Genomic DNA, 16,646 nt, shown 5'->3' on the forward strand with positions numbered 1-16,646 from the left:
TCCTAGTGCTAACAATATCCATACGGCACACAAGTTTTAGAGTTTGCATGATTATTTTCTATTAAGTTTTTGAGTTGATATAATGTTCATTACATTTCACCTCATTCAAGTGAACCGAACACTACACTTTCAAGTAATGTTTGAGAATCGAGACTACACTTCGGAGCAAAGTTTTAAAAGCTGGATTAAATCAGCTGATTGTACACCTTCAGAGGAACCCTGAAAGCTATTCTTCATTACAAACCAGTGGAATTGCCGGTCAAAATAAAATATGAAATAAATTCACTAAAGACAAAAGAAAATACAAAAATAATAAATCAAAAAAAAAATTAAAAACTAAGCCAAACAATATAAAAGAATAAATCTAAGAACAAAAACCAATCATTCAACTGATACAAAATATTTGTGAATGGTGCAGAGGCACAGTATCGGCTCCCCCTCTCCTGACTTACAGAGAATATAGACCTGTCACAAGGCACTCTCAGTGCAAGAAGTGCATAGTTGGCATCATTTCTTTCACTAGTTCCCTCTTTTGCCTCCAATCAATTTGGGGGGCAGAAGGTGTACCAAAATTGAGCAATTTATTATCATTGGCTTTCCCAGGAAAATGAGGGGGAAATACCAGTAGTAGATGACCTCCCTTCCACTTGACCTGCTTCCTCAAATAGAACAGCAACAAAAGCATGAGAATCCAGCCATTTCTTTCATTTTTCAAGATAAGCATATGTTGTATAAGAGCAGCAATGGTAAATGGCACCGAGAGTTACCTTACTTTGCATAAATAAAAAATAAATAAAAAAACAATCCTTGATATCCATAAAAGAGATAAAACTACAGCTAGATGATAATTGAGTTTGTACTCAAATCTGGAAAGTAGAATGTGTCAGCTCTGGCAGCATGAGTTAACACTGTTAGATCCAAAAACAATCGAATACCAGAGAAATTTAAACATTTTAATATCACTCAACAGCACTGAGACAGTTACAGTAAATTATGAAAGACCCCCCATCTTCTTCATTCGCGGTGAATCCATTATCATTTTCCTGGACCAAAAGGTTTTGAGAGGTGGGGGCAGTTCAAATTGGTGATATTTCCGGCATAAACTACTTATTCAACTACAACATGTCACTCACCCATCCCATACTCTAACCCTAGTAAGGTCTATAACGTTTGCTACGGTTGCCATCGTCACTGCCGCCACCGCTGCTAGTTCCTCCCCGTCCTTGCGGTCCACCCGACCCATTGCTCCTATCATTTCTCCGAGGACGTGGACCCGGCATCTGCACTCCAGGCTGCTGTCTGCACAATTCCAAAGTGCATAAAACCACAAGTATTTCTTCACTGTAATTAAGTCTGTAAAAGTGAAAATACTGTACAGGAAACTTACAGAACATAGCCAATTTGACCATCTGGTAGAACCATTGGCACCATATGCATCCCTGCTGGCATCGGTCCCCGTCCATATATCATAGGCTGTTCAAGTGTGCAATTGCATGAGATGAAAGTTCGAAAAAAAAAAAAAAAGGGACATTAAGGCTACTCAAGTCCACAAAAATACCTGCTGAAAACCGGTGGCAACACCATATCCAGACCCTAGAGGCCCATATGGATTTCCAGGAAAACCACCATAACCAGGATGGGGGATATAATTTGGATGAAGCCCGGAATTGTGGGGATTAGACCCATCAAACTTCTTATCACTCTGAGGCTTAGCAAGACAAACTTCCAACACCTGACCTGCAGTTTATATCCATTGAGAATGTTATTCCCCTGGACGAAAAGATTTCAGAAACAAAAAGCAATAGGTGACTTCACAAAGAGTTCTCACTTCCATAATTCAAAAAATACATTTAACATAAAGAAGGGCAGACAAATATAAAGCGGAAAATCTTCTTGCTATTCAATTTTCAAAGCCAAAAGTAGGTTATTGTAGTAAATTTTTTCAAACAGTTGCTGAAGTTCCAATTTTTTTTTAAGAATTTGTTATCCGTAAATATAATTTTCCAGTATTTTCCAGGATATCCAAATAAAAAGATCAATAATGCAGGTATTCCCACAACAAAGGACAAAGAATTAGCATACACGCATCTTTTTTTCCTGTTCTCTTTTCTATACGGATACATGTTGTATCTTATAGTCATCATTTCAATGTTTAGGTTATAGTCCATGACCTTTGTTAGCTTTAAGTAATTGAAATAACAAATTTGTGGAAACAATACCATCAATTTCATGTTTCTCTGTATCTTTGACAGCCTTCAATGCACTTGACCTTTCTGCATAATGGACGAAACCAAAATCTCCTTTGCCACCAGATTTGGAGGGCGGCATAACGACTTTTGTCACTTCTCCATGGCGTTGAAATAGTTGCTTCACTTGCTCAAGGGGAGTATTCTCAGGTATGTTCTTCACATAAAGTGCTTTAACCTGGAATCAGGTACACATAATATCTCAAGACTAGCTATGTAAATATTCACAAGCGAAACAGATGGGGGGAAAATAAGGTCTTCATTTTCCCCCACCACAAGATCTAGAAACTAGTTCTTCAATCAGTAGAAAGAGCAGTTATTAATTTGATATATTCCTCATAAATATTCTCACCAAACTAAAGAAGTTTAAAATAAGCCTTTCAAGGTACTACAACTATTTTGAAGCAAAAGAAATAGTATCCGCAGTTCATTTCAAGATAATAATTTGGAGACCTTTGAAATGCTTTTAAAAAATCTTAGCAGGTGCTCAGGTTCAAAAATCATACAACTACCAGAGGTCTAGGGTGATGCAGAATGTTCACGTGTGCACATGGAGACTTTATTTACAATTTTATAATTTTGACTACAGTATTTTATTCATTTTTTTTTTAATTAGGAGTCTTATTAATATTGGGTTTTCTATTTATACTACATCATAGTGTCAGAGTTATTCAGTTAACCAACATTGCATTAATTCTTTCAAATAGTTCAGGACTTTTACTGCGGGACCAGATTTGGTCCATATGATGTGCTCTAGGGATAAATTTCAGACCTAATATAACATAATACATGGGGAAACATAGTTTTTAATTTACAACAAATAGAGGGCTAAAGAACATGGGACCATAGAAAATCAATCGCCTCCATCAATTTACAAAACTCATCCTACCCAATGCATATAATACTAAATCTCAATTCAAATGATCGTAAGTTGTATCATTATCCAACTTACATATCACCTCCACCACACCACTCTCGTTCTAGAGTTAACACCTCAACAAACACATTCAGAGAATCCTATACCACCAATGCACCACATTCAACACGTCTTTCTAATGGATCGCCAACACTTTTGCCAACAATTTATACGCCCTACCAAGCAAACTAATAGGTTGAAAGTCTCTAATATCCACTGTACTCCCGTTCTTAGGGATCTTAAGGCCACAGAGGATGAATTTAGACTCTTCTTCAATGTGACACTCTCATAGAATTAATTCATCATCATACCCATCACCTACTCTCTCACCACACTCCAATTCTGAAAGAAAATCATAGTCATTTTGTCAAGCCTATGTTCCTTATCCCCATTAAGACACTTGAGAGCTCTAAGAACTTGCATCTTATATGAAAGGCCTCTCCAACCACTCCAGATACTACCAACATCTATACCAATCAAACCTGTGTTACCTTAAACACCAATAATTATTGTACAAGGAATGGGAATGAGAAAGTGGTATGGCAAATGTTTTAAAAAGTAGTATGACAATTAGCCTTGTATAGATCACACTATTAGATTTTAAGGTACTTGTTCACATGTGAAACTAATTTTTATTAATGATTATAACACTTTGTCACGCCAAAACTCTCACTCTTTTGAGTGCGAATTTGTCATACCCTAATTTGTCCTAATTGGGGTTGAACTTCGCTCACTTTTAGAACTAATTTGTCATGCCCTAATCTACAATCCTTCAAACCAAACACCTTTGGCAGAACACCCTCATGTCACCACACAACAAAGGGTCTACCTCAATATCTCAGTCCCTAAACCCAACATTATCCATCATGCAAATCATAGATTACAACCATTCCTCCACCTCCGTGAATTGGCAAAATAAACAGTGGAGCTCCGGCTTCCTCTCTTCCAACCCAATACCCAAATTCTTCACAACGTCCAAGAAAACATACCACTTATCCCTTAATCCACCTCTAGAATTCCGACCAAACACTTCTCCTACAAACCACACACCTCAACATCAAATACCTTACTCCTCTATCATGTAGGCATCAACACTCCACCGACCAAAATCTATCAATCAGCTGAACAAGGAAAAAGTTTCTTCCCTTTCTTTGAGAGGCTTCTCAAAGATTCTCACACACCCACCAAACTTCATAGTTGACCAATGCTACCGATTTGTGCACTTTTTCCTCTCTCCACAATCACCATCTTCATTGCAGAGCCACTACTGTCATCCACCAGATCGAGTAAGAAATTGTGTTACATGGACTCTTCTATTTCCCCCTACGTACTCGTGTCCACCGGATATAGGCTAAGGATGTGGGATGTGTCCAACATTTATACCTAGTTTAAACACTCGGATCCTCTAGTCTTTTACAATGTTTTAGGAAAAAGAAACTCACATTTCTAGTAAAGAAATGTCTCTTGCCTCTCACGTCTCTTGCCTCTCACATGGATGATACATAAATTCCATATCTTTTCATGTACTTTTTTAAAATATCAAATCCATTTTTACATAATCTACAACACATTATCTAAACATATAGTTATACAATATGCAACATATATGTGTCCACTGCACGTCCCTGTACCCATATCTATCATTTAGATACATATCCTAATATCCTAAAGTTTAGGTTTACGAAGGTCTACCACATGGATAGACACCCACACCCGATACTCATCACTATGTCCATGTAACATAGATTTTCCTGCAAGTTGCACTATTCACCTCTTCATCATCCACTCTATGTTTCCACATAATTCATAAACATGACAGGGAATTACATAAAGTTATATGAACTTTGCAGATTTATGTAAATTGTAGACCCACATAAAAGTAAATTATGAAGTCAGTTTTCATCCCACTAAGCCCGAAAAAATTAAGTTGCATTTTAAACAGTTCAAGTACAACAAAAAGTTTTTAATTTTATCATCATTTTTGGTTGTCAGAATAATTGTGCAGCAGCCTCACAAATCTAGGTAACAAGGTCCTTTCTGTGTTGGTTACTCAAGACTCAGCTGCTTTGACACCTTGAACAGATGCAGGCTGCCATGTAGAGACTAAGATAGGGGTCAAAGAGAGCTTAAGCTGTAACAGTTATCCAAACACTGAATGCCTCAAGTAGTAAAACTGTAAATTTAGATGTAAAGTTGGACCGTTTCCATCCCATGGAAATTTACCTGCGAAGCAGCAACAGAATTATCAGGAGTACTCTTTGGATCAGCCCAGCTGACAGTTGGGGAGTTGCCGTCCAATTTAAAATTCACAGTCGACATTTTCTGTCTAGAATAATCAGCGCAAGCATTGTTGAAATACTCAATGAAAGCAAAACCACGATTCCGACTTGGATTTTGAGGATCCTGTTATTACAAGAAAATGACAACACTATCATTGTTAGTAATTAAAATTACTCATTATTAAGAAGCATATTCAATCAACTATTACAAAACACACCTTTATAAGCTCAATGTTTTCTGCCCCAGGACCAGTCTCCTCAATAACTTTTCTAAACTCATCATCTGTCCAGCTCTTTGGCACATTACCAATAAACAATCTATATTTAGATTCCGATAGTGAACACCTTATTGTTCTACCCTGCAGTGATGAGACATGCACAAAGTCAAAAACTAAAACAGCAACGGGAAAGCATGGAAATAAGCATGCCCAAGGCTCTAAGCATTTAATGTTTATATACAGACCCATGTTGGCAAAAGTGTTGAATTGCATAAGCACCAACAGTACCTTGAATTCTTTGTTGTGTAACTCTTCAATGGCCTGTTGTGCAACCTCCTTGGTTTTGAATGCTACAAAGGCGAAACCCTTACTTTCACCAGTATCCCTATTTTTTATCAACCTTATCTGTCAAACAATTGAGAAATTAAAACCTAGTAGGAAACCGAACAAATAAATTCCTAAATGCTACTAGCACAAAACAAACACAGCAGCCTTTTCTTCCCCCTGGATTAAAACTGACCTCAACAATTTCGCCCAATGAATCACAAAGATCCCTCAAATCTTCTTCCGAAACATCACGAGGAAGTCCACCAATAAAAATTTCAGACCCATGCGGCGGAAGGGCAAGAAGTTCTGAATGCTTCTCTTTGTCATCTTCATCAATGGAAGCAGTATGTTTTTCTTCATCTTCCACAGGCTCATTGGTAATGATGCTTCCATCTGCTTCACCTCCATCTACTTCTGGCGACTGGTCTTTCCCACTATCCTCGCTTTTAAAGTCCTCATTTTGGTCTTCACCATTTTCATCACCACCTCCCCGTGCTCCTTCATCCTCTATTTGTTCTTCAACGTCATCATCCATCTCTTCAATGTAATTGTCATCATCAAGATCCACCCGGTCCTCAATTTCGGTCCCCTCAGCCATGACTGCTTCAAGTTCTAAGTATCGTCATCCAAAAATGACACTTGACCTCCAACTAAGCTACCTGCAAACTTAAACTAATTACACATAGAAGCTAAGAAATTGCTTAATTCCTGATAAGAAGATACCCACATAGATGGGTAGAAAATCACTTGTAAAGCAAAAGAATGTGCATAATAAGGAGAAATGTAAAACTTTTGCATGAAACTTCAACAAAATCTTTAGGGTTTCCCGATGCAAGCGTGCAGAGAATGGTTGTTTCTTTCTTGTTACTAGAAACTTAATAGGAGAGAAAAGGAAATTTAAGCCATTTTGACATCATTTTCAAAAACTGATTATTGTTTTCTTATATAAAAACAATACAACATGCATGTTTGGAAATTGGAATAACTGTTTCCAAAGAGATTTCAATTAAAAAAAAAATCCTGAAAACAGCCCATTTTCAAGAGACGAGTTTAAAATGTTTTCTGAGTTCTCAGAAGATTTAATTCATAACAAAAACATAGGTTGTAACTTAAACTTCCCATTGATTCTATTTCCGAAAACACAAAAGTCGAGAACCAAAAATAAAATTGAGAACAAACAGCCCTAGAATCTTGCTATTTCAAATTTGCAACTAGAACCTTAAACAGTTGTAAAAAAAGGTCAAAAAATTCCAATTACTTTCTCATGGCTTGCGCAAACAAAACAAAATAGGCAAACTGATTTTATATTTTATCTTGGTTTATAAACATGAATAAATGAAGATTGCAACCAAAGAATACCCAATCAACTTCCAATCTTAGCTGATAAATAAAAAAATTGGATGCTAATAAATTGATAAACAAAACACCAAAAGTGTGAACCTTAATAAAATAAGGCTGAATGCTAAATCAATCAAATCCATAAATACATAATAATCAGACATTAATGTTACAACTAACTAAAGCACCAAAATACCGAAACAACAACAAATTCACACCAAAACTCCGAACAAATTGACGAATTCAACGCACAAAACAAATAACAAACGTCGCAATCTCAAGGGTAAAAATCAACCAATGCAGCATAGAGACGCCAGTAACCAATCCCAAAACCCTATAGGCTCAAAATACTACAAAAACACGCATATCATGCACACAGGATTCAAGAACTCGAAACGGTCCGCACAAATCCAATACCAATAGAAAATGAAGAAATTGAGCTAAGAAAAAGCACAGGTAAATACAAGAATTAGGGACAAATTACAAAGCATTGAAGTTTTGGCGAAGAAAAGTAATATACACACACACACATATATGAATATATATATACATGTAGGGGACGAATTGATAGAGAGAAGGTTAGAGTTAGCGTACCAAATTATGATTTAGGGTTGGGTCCTTTCTGTTTGTGGATTCTGTTGGTGTTGTTGGTGATGGTGTGAGAGCGATACGACGAACCCTAAACAAGATTTATCGAGTCTCAGAATGGCCCTAGAATTTTAGAAGCAAAGAGATGAGAGAGAGAGTGAGTGAGAGAGGCGCATGATTTTACCCAACTGGGGAGTCTCGTCCAATTAAAGAGAGCCGTGTCACTACCCATTCCACAGTTTGGTTGCTATTTTAGTCTTTTTAAGTGTTGCAAGTAGGGATAGTATTGTCATTTTAATGTGATCCCACACTATTCTTATTTATTACTCCCTCCGTCCCAAAATATTAGTCCCTTATTCCATTTTTTATTGTCCCAAAATATTAGTCCCTCTTTATAAATCAAGTACAAAAATAATATAAATTTCCTATTTTGCCCTTCTTTTAAATTAATAAACAATTTAAAAAGTACAATTATGACATTGATATTCTCAAAAAATGTACTATCAAAAGGGTAATTTTGGAAAACCAACTTTTTTCAAATGCAATAAGTGTACTACCAAAAAAAGTTGGATTCCCCAAAAGGGACCAATATTTTGGGACGGAGGGAGTATCACACTTTTTATTTTTTTAATTCTTTTTTTTATCAATGTATTTCAATCTTATTAGTTAGGATAATGTTATATATATTAATTAATAATATAATATAATTTTAAAAGTTTTGAATATTTATAATTTGTATAATAGGTAGGGTTATATAATAACATAATACTAGTTGGTATATTAGTGTGTACATTAATTAGTTCATATAATACCACCGTATTCTTTATTGGATGAATCATATTAATGGTTCTTGTAGTTTGTGACTTGTGTTAATTTAGTTTTTGATTTTTTAATTATGATATATTTGATCCTGAATTTTGAATCTCTTTTCAAATAAGGATAATTGAAGACATTGTTGGCAAGGTTGTCAATTTGATAAAATATAAATTAGTTTGATAAAAATAAATGTGAAAAAAATTATTTTTGAATTTTTAAAAATTATTTCTATCTACCAAAGATATAATTATATAAAAATGATAAATCTTTTATTTTTTATTTTTTTTATTTTTTATCAAATTAATTTTTAATATGTATTTGGATGATGATCATATAATGGTTGGATTTTTTGTTGATAAATTTTTATGATTATCATATAATATATTCTTGTATTTGTTATTAACGGATATTTTTAAATGGTTATCATGTAATGAATGGTTATTAAATCTTTAATGTGTAATCGATATATTTAATATATGAAATACTTTTAATTTTGGATTTTTTAATTTAATGGATTGGTTTAATAATGGTATCAAAATTGTCACCATATTTGACTTTTGAAAAAATAAAAACTAATTTAAAGAAAATAAATAAATAAATAAATTATTTCTACCATCCTAGAAGATAAAATTATATAAAAATGATTTTTTTTTTAAATTTTTTTCAAAAATCAAACATGTCGATAATTTTGATGTCATTATTAAATCAATCCATTAAATCAAAAAATCCAAAATTAAAAACATTTCATATATTAAATATATCGATTACACATTAAATGCTTAACAACCATCTATTACATAATAATCATCCATTACATGATAACTATCCAAAAATATATGTTAATAACAAATACAACCATCTATTGCTTGATGATTATAAAAAAAATATCAACAAAAATAACCATTTAATTACATTATCATCATCTAAACACATACTAAAAATTAATTTGGTAAAAAAATAAAATAAAAAATGTAAAAGATTTATCATTTTTATATAAGTTTATCTTTGGTAGGTAGAAATAATTTTTCAAAATTCAAAAATAATTTTTTCACATTTATTTTTGTCAAACTAGTTTATATTTTATCAAATTGACAAATTTTCCCTTAAAATGGAGCACCAATCAATGTATTTGATTTCAGTTCTCTGAATTCAATTTTCTAAAAATTGTGTTTTTTATTTTTAGTAAATATTTTTTAAATTTTAATCAATTTTTTTACTTTTTTAGATGCACCTTAATTAGATGTATCTAAATAATAAAATATTTGTGAAAAAATATTTTAAAAAATTAATAAATACACAAAAATATGAAAAATGTACTGAATTTTCATATTTTTTTATTATACTTTTTAAACGTATTTATATTAGATGTGCCTAAAAATTTTAAAAAAAAATGCTTAATATATTAAAAAAATTCATTGAAAACATTAAAATACGGAAAATAAAATAGTAGAATTTTCTAAAAATTGTTTTCTAAAAACCAGAACCAAAATGTCTTTAATTCTGCTTATTTGGAATGAGATTCAAAATTCAGAATCAAATGTATCACAATTAAAAGGTCAGTGACCAAAGTGATACAAATCTTAAACTATAAGGACTGTTAATATAATTCGCCCTTCTTTATTTTACATATCTATACACACAAATTATTTAAAAAACCTCTCAAAACTCTTCAAATGTAACTAGTATTAAAGAATTTTGTTAAAATAACTATTATAATAATTAATTCATTAAAATAATTAAAATATAATAACATTAACTAAAATGACTAACAAGCCTCATTTAAAAAGTAGTTGAAAATGCACTTAAGGAGTGGGTAACAATGGGCACTTCTAAATACTATGGCTAATTTATTGTCCACACCCTCAGCACCCATTTCTTATAATGCCTTTTCACAATTTAAAATTTAAAATTTAAAATGTCACTATTAAAAAGTTAATAATTTTTTATATTTTTTACATCTTTTTATAAAGTATCAAAAAATCAATTAAAATGGTTAATTTTCAAAACAACATGATGTCTGGATGGAGTAATACAGTAATAGAAAGGTCTAATGAGAATTTTAAAAATTAGTTTGAATGTGTCTAAGAATAAAAATGTGATTACTGGGTGGGTATACTACTCCTTCATCTCCCATGAAAATATGTCACATTTATGAAAGAATTTGACTTTAAAATAATGTCTACATTTATTACATTTTATATCATATTGAACTTATCATTCTAATTTTTTTTTAGTAAATTATAAATAAATCTTTTAATATTTATTTAAAATATGAATTTTCCCTTGTATTTTTAAAAATTGCATTTTGCCTTTTTAAGTTTATAACTGCATAATAAATGAGAACCGCTATTCTCACCCTACTTTATTTCAAATACATTCTCTTCTTTGCTCCAAATACATTAATACTCTTAGAATTTTAATTTTTTCAAAGAGCATATTTTGTGTGAAAGAGTATTATGTAACTATGTATAATAAATGATAAAGAAGGAGTGCATTTAGAGTAAAATGAAGTTAGAATATCGACTTTCTAATAAATTACTTATTTTAATAATAAACCCATCATGTCAATTTATAATTTTTAATGATGTCATAAATGTATTTCAATTAACGATTTGAATAATTTTACTATTGTATAACAAATTAGTTAGAAATTTCATTTTTTCCATTAATTTTGTTAAATAAAATATCTAACAAAATGGCATTTGTAATTTCCAAATCCACACAAGACAATCCGTATTTTAAACAAATTTAATGAGGTATATTTTTATTTTACCTTTTTTTTTTTTTTTTTTTTTGATGATAACCATGTGTTCAAGCCTTAACTAATATCAGAACTCTAAATTAACTACCAAATAAACTTTCAATGAGTCCTTAAGTGACTTGAATTCAAAACCGTGAACCTTCAGATTTTTATCATTAAATTTTTAACCTTCAATCGACCTTGACCTTTACCATCCAATTTATTTGCTAACGCAATATTGGTCTATGTTTTTAAATTTTAGTTTGAAGAGAGAAAAAGTGTACAATTTGAGCTTCAATGCATGTAATACCTACCAACATATAAAAACAAAATAAAGGGTGATAACACATTAATGTTATTTTACGAGTTGGAGTTTTCAAAAAAAAAAAATAATGTTTAAGGCAGTATATGTTTATTCTTAGTGAGTCTAAGAATAAATGTTTAAGTGAGTCTAAGTTTTCAGTATACCCTATTAAATTATTTAGGATTACAATTTATTCTTAGTATATCCTATTTTTTCTTCCCAAATTACCCTTTTGAGGTACACTCAAATAAAACAAATTTAAAAATTCAAATTGCTTTTAAAAAAACCTTTTGTTTGTTCACGTACATATTGTTAGAAATGGTTGGAAAATTCTGGGTTAAAACAGAATTTTTCCTAACTTTAGTCTATTATTTAGGTGAGACCCGTACGCCAAAATTGGCGGGTCTAAGTGGTAACGCGTTCTATGTCACGTTGTGATTCACATGGTATATTTGGTTGCTCAAAACCATTATCGAGTAAATGGGAAATTGAAGCCAAAGTGTGCTTCATGGAAATGGAGTTTTGGTGAAAAATCTTTAAAGGTTTGAAAAATGACTTGTCCCACATTGATTTGGTGGAAAGTTTTGAGTGGGTTTATAAAGCATAGGATTGGAACTTGGGATGTGCCCTAAGGGGTACCCAAGTTTTGTAGAGAGAGAGGTTATGGGCAAAATGGGCTAGATCCATTGGACCCAAAAATTACCACGCGCGCCACCGCCTCTGGTCGAGCAGGTTGGGCTGGGCCTGGGCTTGGGTGCAGATGTGTGATTGGGCTTGTTTGGCTCAATACTAATCTTTTTAGGCAAAAAATATTTGGATTTAATTTTATTTTTTGAAATAAAATCTGTCCAACTGTCCAAAATTGAAATTAATTCCGAAATTAAACTGTTCCGGTTTTTCCCTACACCCAAACAGGACCCTACAGTTTTTTATCTGTTCAAATTTGAATCCAATAGGTTTATATCTGTTTATTCAAACTGAACAGGTATCATACCTGTTCAAACAGGTTTTGCACCTGTTTAATTCAAACCCAACAGCCATAAATTCTCCTATAAATAGACAAGTCTCTCATTTGTTTCTTTACTCCAATTTTCGTAATTCTCCTCTGCTATAATTCTCTGCATTTTGCTGCATTTAATTTTTATGAGAAAGAGTGTAAACACTTGGTGTGTTCGTTAGGAAAACATTTTGTAGTGTTGCTATTGTTTGCAGTTGATCATTTCATTCTGGGATATAGACGTCCACATTCTGAAAGCACCGTAGAGAGGACGAATCTGTCTTAAGGACACAGTATCAAACATTAGACTTGATCAGAATATTATTCAAGAAATTAATCAAGTAAGTTGGTTATTTATTTCCTGTTTTATTTTTATTTATTTAAAACAGATTTTTTGATTTTTTTTGTAACAAAATAAAAATCTTTTTTTGTTTTTTTATTTATTTTATTTGTTGGTTTGATTTTTATAATCAAATATTCTCTCTCATTTCCTATTTTTCTTTTATATTCTGTTTGTCGTTTAGTACCCAAACAGAATTAATTTATTTAAGTACAGTAAAGATTGTCCAACAATCTTAAGACAGAATATTTTTTGTATCTTTATTGTATTTAATTTTTTGTGTTTTCACAAAGTAATATTCTGGTTGGAAAATACAAATAGTATTTATAAGCTATTTGACAAATAGTAGTAATATACTGTATATTTTCTTTGACAACTAGTAGTAATATACTGGTGTCATTAACAATTGCAGAATATTATTTGATGTTATAGAAAATTATTGTGGTATTTTATTTTTCTAGTTTTAGTAACAAGGAAAATAAAATTATTTTGTGTTATAATTTATTTTCTAGTTTTAGTAACTAGAAAATTAATTTGTTGTTTATTTTTTCTGATTTTTTGTAATCAGATATTATGGCTATTACAACTGAAACTGCAACTGGAAGTGGTACTTCAATTGTTACACCAACACCAGTCCCTATCCAGAAACCATGTTTAAGTACCAATAAATCATGGAGAAAAACCGAAAAAATTTAATGGTACTGAGTTTAAGAGATGGCAGCAGAAGATGTTGTTCTATCTTACAACTCTAAATTTGGCCTGGTTTCTTCATGAAGAGGCTCCAGCACTTAAAAAGGGTGAAAGTGATCGGCAAGTTGTTGCCGCTGTAGATGCTCGGAAACATTCAGATTTCCTATGCAGAAACTACATCCTCAATGGCCTTGATAACATGCTGTATAATGTTTACAGCCCTCTAAAGTCAGCAAAAGAGTTATGGGATTCTTTGGAGAAGAAATACAAGACAGAGGATGTTGGCACGAAGAAATTTGTTGTCGGTAAATTTCTGAACTTTGTTATGGTAGACTCCCAAACAGTAATTTCTCAAGTTCAAAATTTTTAAATAATTTTGCATGATATTCATTCAAAAGGTATGTCTCTTAGCAAGTCTTTCCAAGTCGCTGCTATAGTTGAAAAGTTATCACCGGCTTGGAAAGATTTCAAAAATTATTTAAAATATAAACGCAAGGAGATGACCATGGATGAATTGAGTGTAAGATTGAAAATTGAGGAAGATAACCGAAAGGCTGAAAAGAGAAATGGGAAAAATTCCATTGAGTCCAAGTCTAATGTGGTTGAACAAGTTCTCAAATCACATAACAAAAAGAGGAAGTTTACTAGAGATGATCCTAAACAAGGCGACAACAATGGCAACAAGAAATTCAAAGGAAAATGCTATAACTGTGGCAAGAGTGGACATCGGGCTTTTGATTGCCGCCGCCCTAAGAAGGATCGCGGAAGTACAAGCAAGAAGACTACCAATAAGGCCAATGTAACTGAACTAGATTACATCTCTGACAGGGTAAATGACATTAACCTATCTGCTGTGGTGTCTGAGGTTAATTTGGTTGAAAATCTCAAGGAGTGGTGGGTTGACACTGGAGCAACACGTCACATATGTGCGGACAAGAAGATGTTCACTACTACAATGAGGCTGCAAATAGTGAACAACTTTTCATGGGAAATTCTTCTACTTCTACTGTGGCTGGACAAGGAAAGGTTATCTTGAAGATGACATTAGGGAAGAAACTGACCCTCAACAACGTACTGCATGTACCTAGCATCTGGAATAATTTGGTTTCTGGCTCTTTGTTAAGTAAAACTAGTTTTAGGCTTGTATTTGAATCTGATAAATTTGTATTATCAAAGAGTGGTATGTATGTTGGTAAGGGATATATGAGTGATGGTCTCTTCAAATTAAATGTAATGACAGCTGTATCAAAAGTTGCTATAAATAAGAATAACACATCTTTTGCTTATATTCTTGAGTCGAATTTATGGCATGGTAGATTAGGACATGTACATTTTGATGTTTTGCGTTGATTAATTGGTTTAGATTATATACCAAAGTTTAAAATTGATCATAATCATAAATGTGAAATTTATGTAGAAGCGAAACTAACTAAGGCTCCATTTAAATCGGTTAAAAGGAAAACCGAACATCTAGAATTAATTTATACTGATGTATGTGATGTTAAATTTGTTCAAACTAGAGAAGGCAAAAAGTATTTCATAACATTTATCGATGATTGCACAAGATATTATTATGTTTATTTACTTAGAAATAAAGATGAAACCTTAGAAGTGTTTAAACTCTACAAAACAGAAGTTGAAAATCAACTTTGTAAAACCATTAAAATGGTTAGAAGTGATAGAGGTGGTGAATATGATGCACCATTAAATGAATTTTGTGCACAACATGGCATTATTCGCCAAACTACAGCACCTTATTCCCTTTAGCAAAATGGAATTGCTGAAAGGAATAATAGAACCCTAAAAGAAATGATAAATGCCATGTTGTTAAGTTCAGGCTTACCGCAGAACTTATGAGGAGGAGCAATATTGTCTGCTCATGTTCTTAACATAATACCCCACAAGAAAACCAAAAGCATTCCTTATGAATTGTGGAAAGGTAGACCACCTTCCTACAAATACTTAAAAGTGTGAGGGTGTTTGGCAAAAATTGAAATTCCTGTTCCTAAAAAGACTAAGGTTGGACAAAAAATAATAGATTATGTGTTTATTGGTTATGCTCAGAATAGTAGTGCATATCGGTTTCTGACTTATAAATCAAAAATACCTTATATAAATGTGAACACTATTATAGAGTCAAGGAATGCTGTATTTTTTGAGCATGTATTTCCTTACAAGAAATGACAAGAATTAAGTTCACAGAAAAGAGTTTATGATTGTATACAAAGTAAAGAGACTAATGACAATCAAACACAAGAGACTAGTAATGGTCTTGACCAGCAGGATTTAACTGATGATGAACCAAGACGAAGTAAGAGAGCAAGAACATCAAAATCCTTTGGTCCAGATTTTCTAACATACTTGTTAGAAAATAAACCTCAAAGCTTTAAGGCAACAATGACAGGTCCTGAGGCACCTTTGTGGAAAGAGGCTGTTAATAATGAAATTAAATCCATTATGCAAAATCATACTTGGGAATTGGTGGATCTTCCACCAGGTTCTAAACCTCTTGGATATAAATGGATATTCAAGAGAAAAATGAAAGCAGATGGTTCAATTGACAAGTATAAAGCAAGACTTGTAGTTAAAGGTTACACACAAAAGGAAGGCCTGGACTATTTTGACACATATTCCCCTGTGATAAGAATAACATCCACTCGCATGCTTATTGCTATAGCAGTGTTATTTAATTTAAAAATACATCAAATGGATGTTTGTAATAACCCTCACCACTGCTTACCGATAAACATTGATTACCGTTAAATTGAACTGATTATGACTGAGAACTGAACTGATTATGACCGATAATTGAACTAATTAAAGTACTGAACTAACTGACTAAAAACT

General features: G+C 32.4%; 1 protein-coding gene across 2 annotated transcripts; it reads right to left on the reverse strand.

The window, feature by feature from the left end:
• Positions 1-838: 838 nt before the first annotated feature.
• LIF2 (RNA-binding (RRM/RBD/RNP motifs) family protein) lies at positions 839-8,151 on the reverse strand. 2 transcript variants are annotated; one of them, XM_028266415.2, is made up of 9 exons: positions 7,919-8,151; positions 6,180-6,645; positions 5,948-6,064; positions 5,660-5,800; positions 5,386-5,565; positions 2,220-2,424; positions 1,559-1,737; positions 1,388-1,473; positions 839-1,299 (listed from the first exon to the last, which is right to left on the reverse strand). In XM_028266415.2, the coding sequence occupies exons 2-9, from the start codon at positions 6,582-6,584 to the stop codon at positions 1,152-1,154; spliced, it is 1,461 nt and encodes a 486-aa protein (XP_028122216.2). In that variant the 5' UTR covers positions 6,585-6,645; positions 7,919-8,151; the 3' UTR covers positions 839-1,151. The 2 variants fall into 2 exon arrangements, with proteins under 2 accessions (XP_028122216.2, XP_028122217.2); XM_028266416.2 differs by having other exon boundaries at positions 6,180-6,658; positions 7,919-8,144.
• Positions 8,152-16,646: the final 8,495 nt, after the last annotated feature.

The sequence above is a fragment of the Camellia sinensis genome, chromosome 5 (assembly GCF_055761805.1).
Source record: "Camellia sinensis isolate YWXY chromosome 5, ASM5576180v1, whole genome shotgun sequence".
In the NCBI taxonomy this organism is placed as follows: Eukaryota; Viridiplantae; Streptophyta; class Magnoliopsida; order Ericales; family Theaceae; genus Camellia; species Camellia sinensis.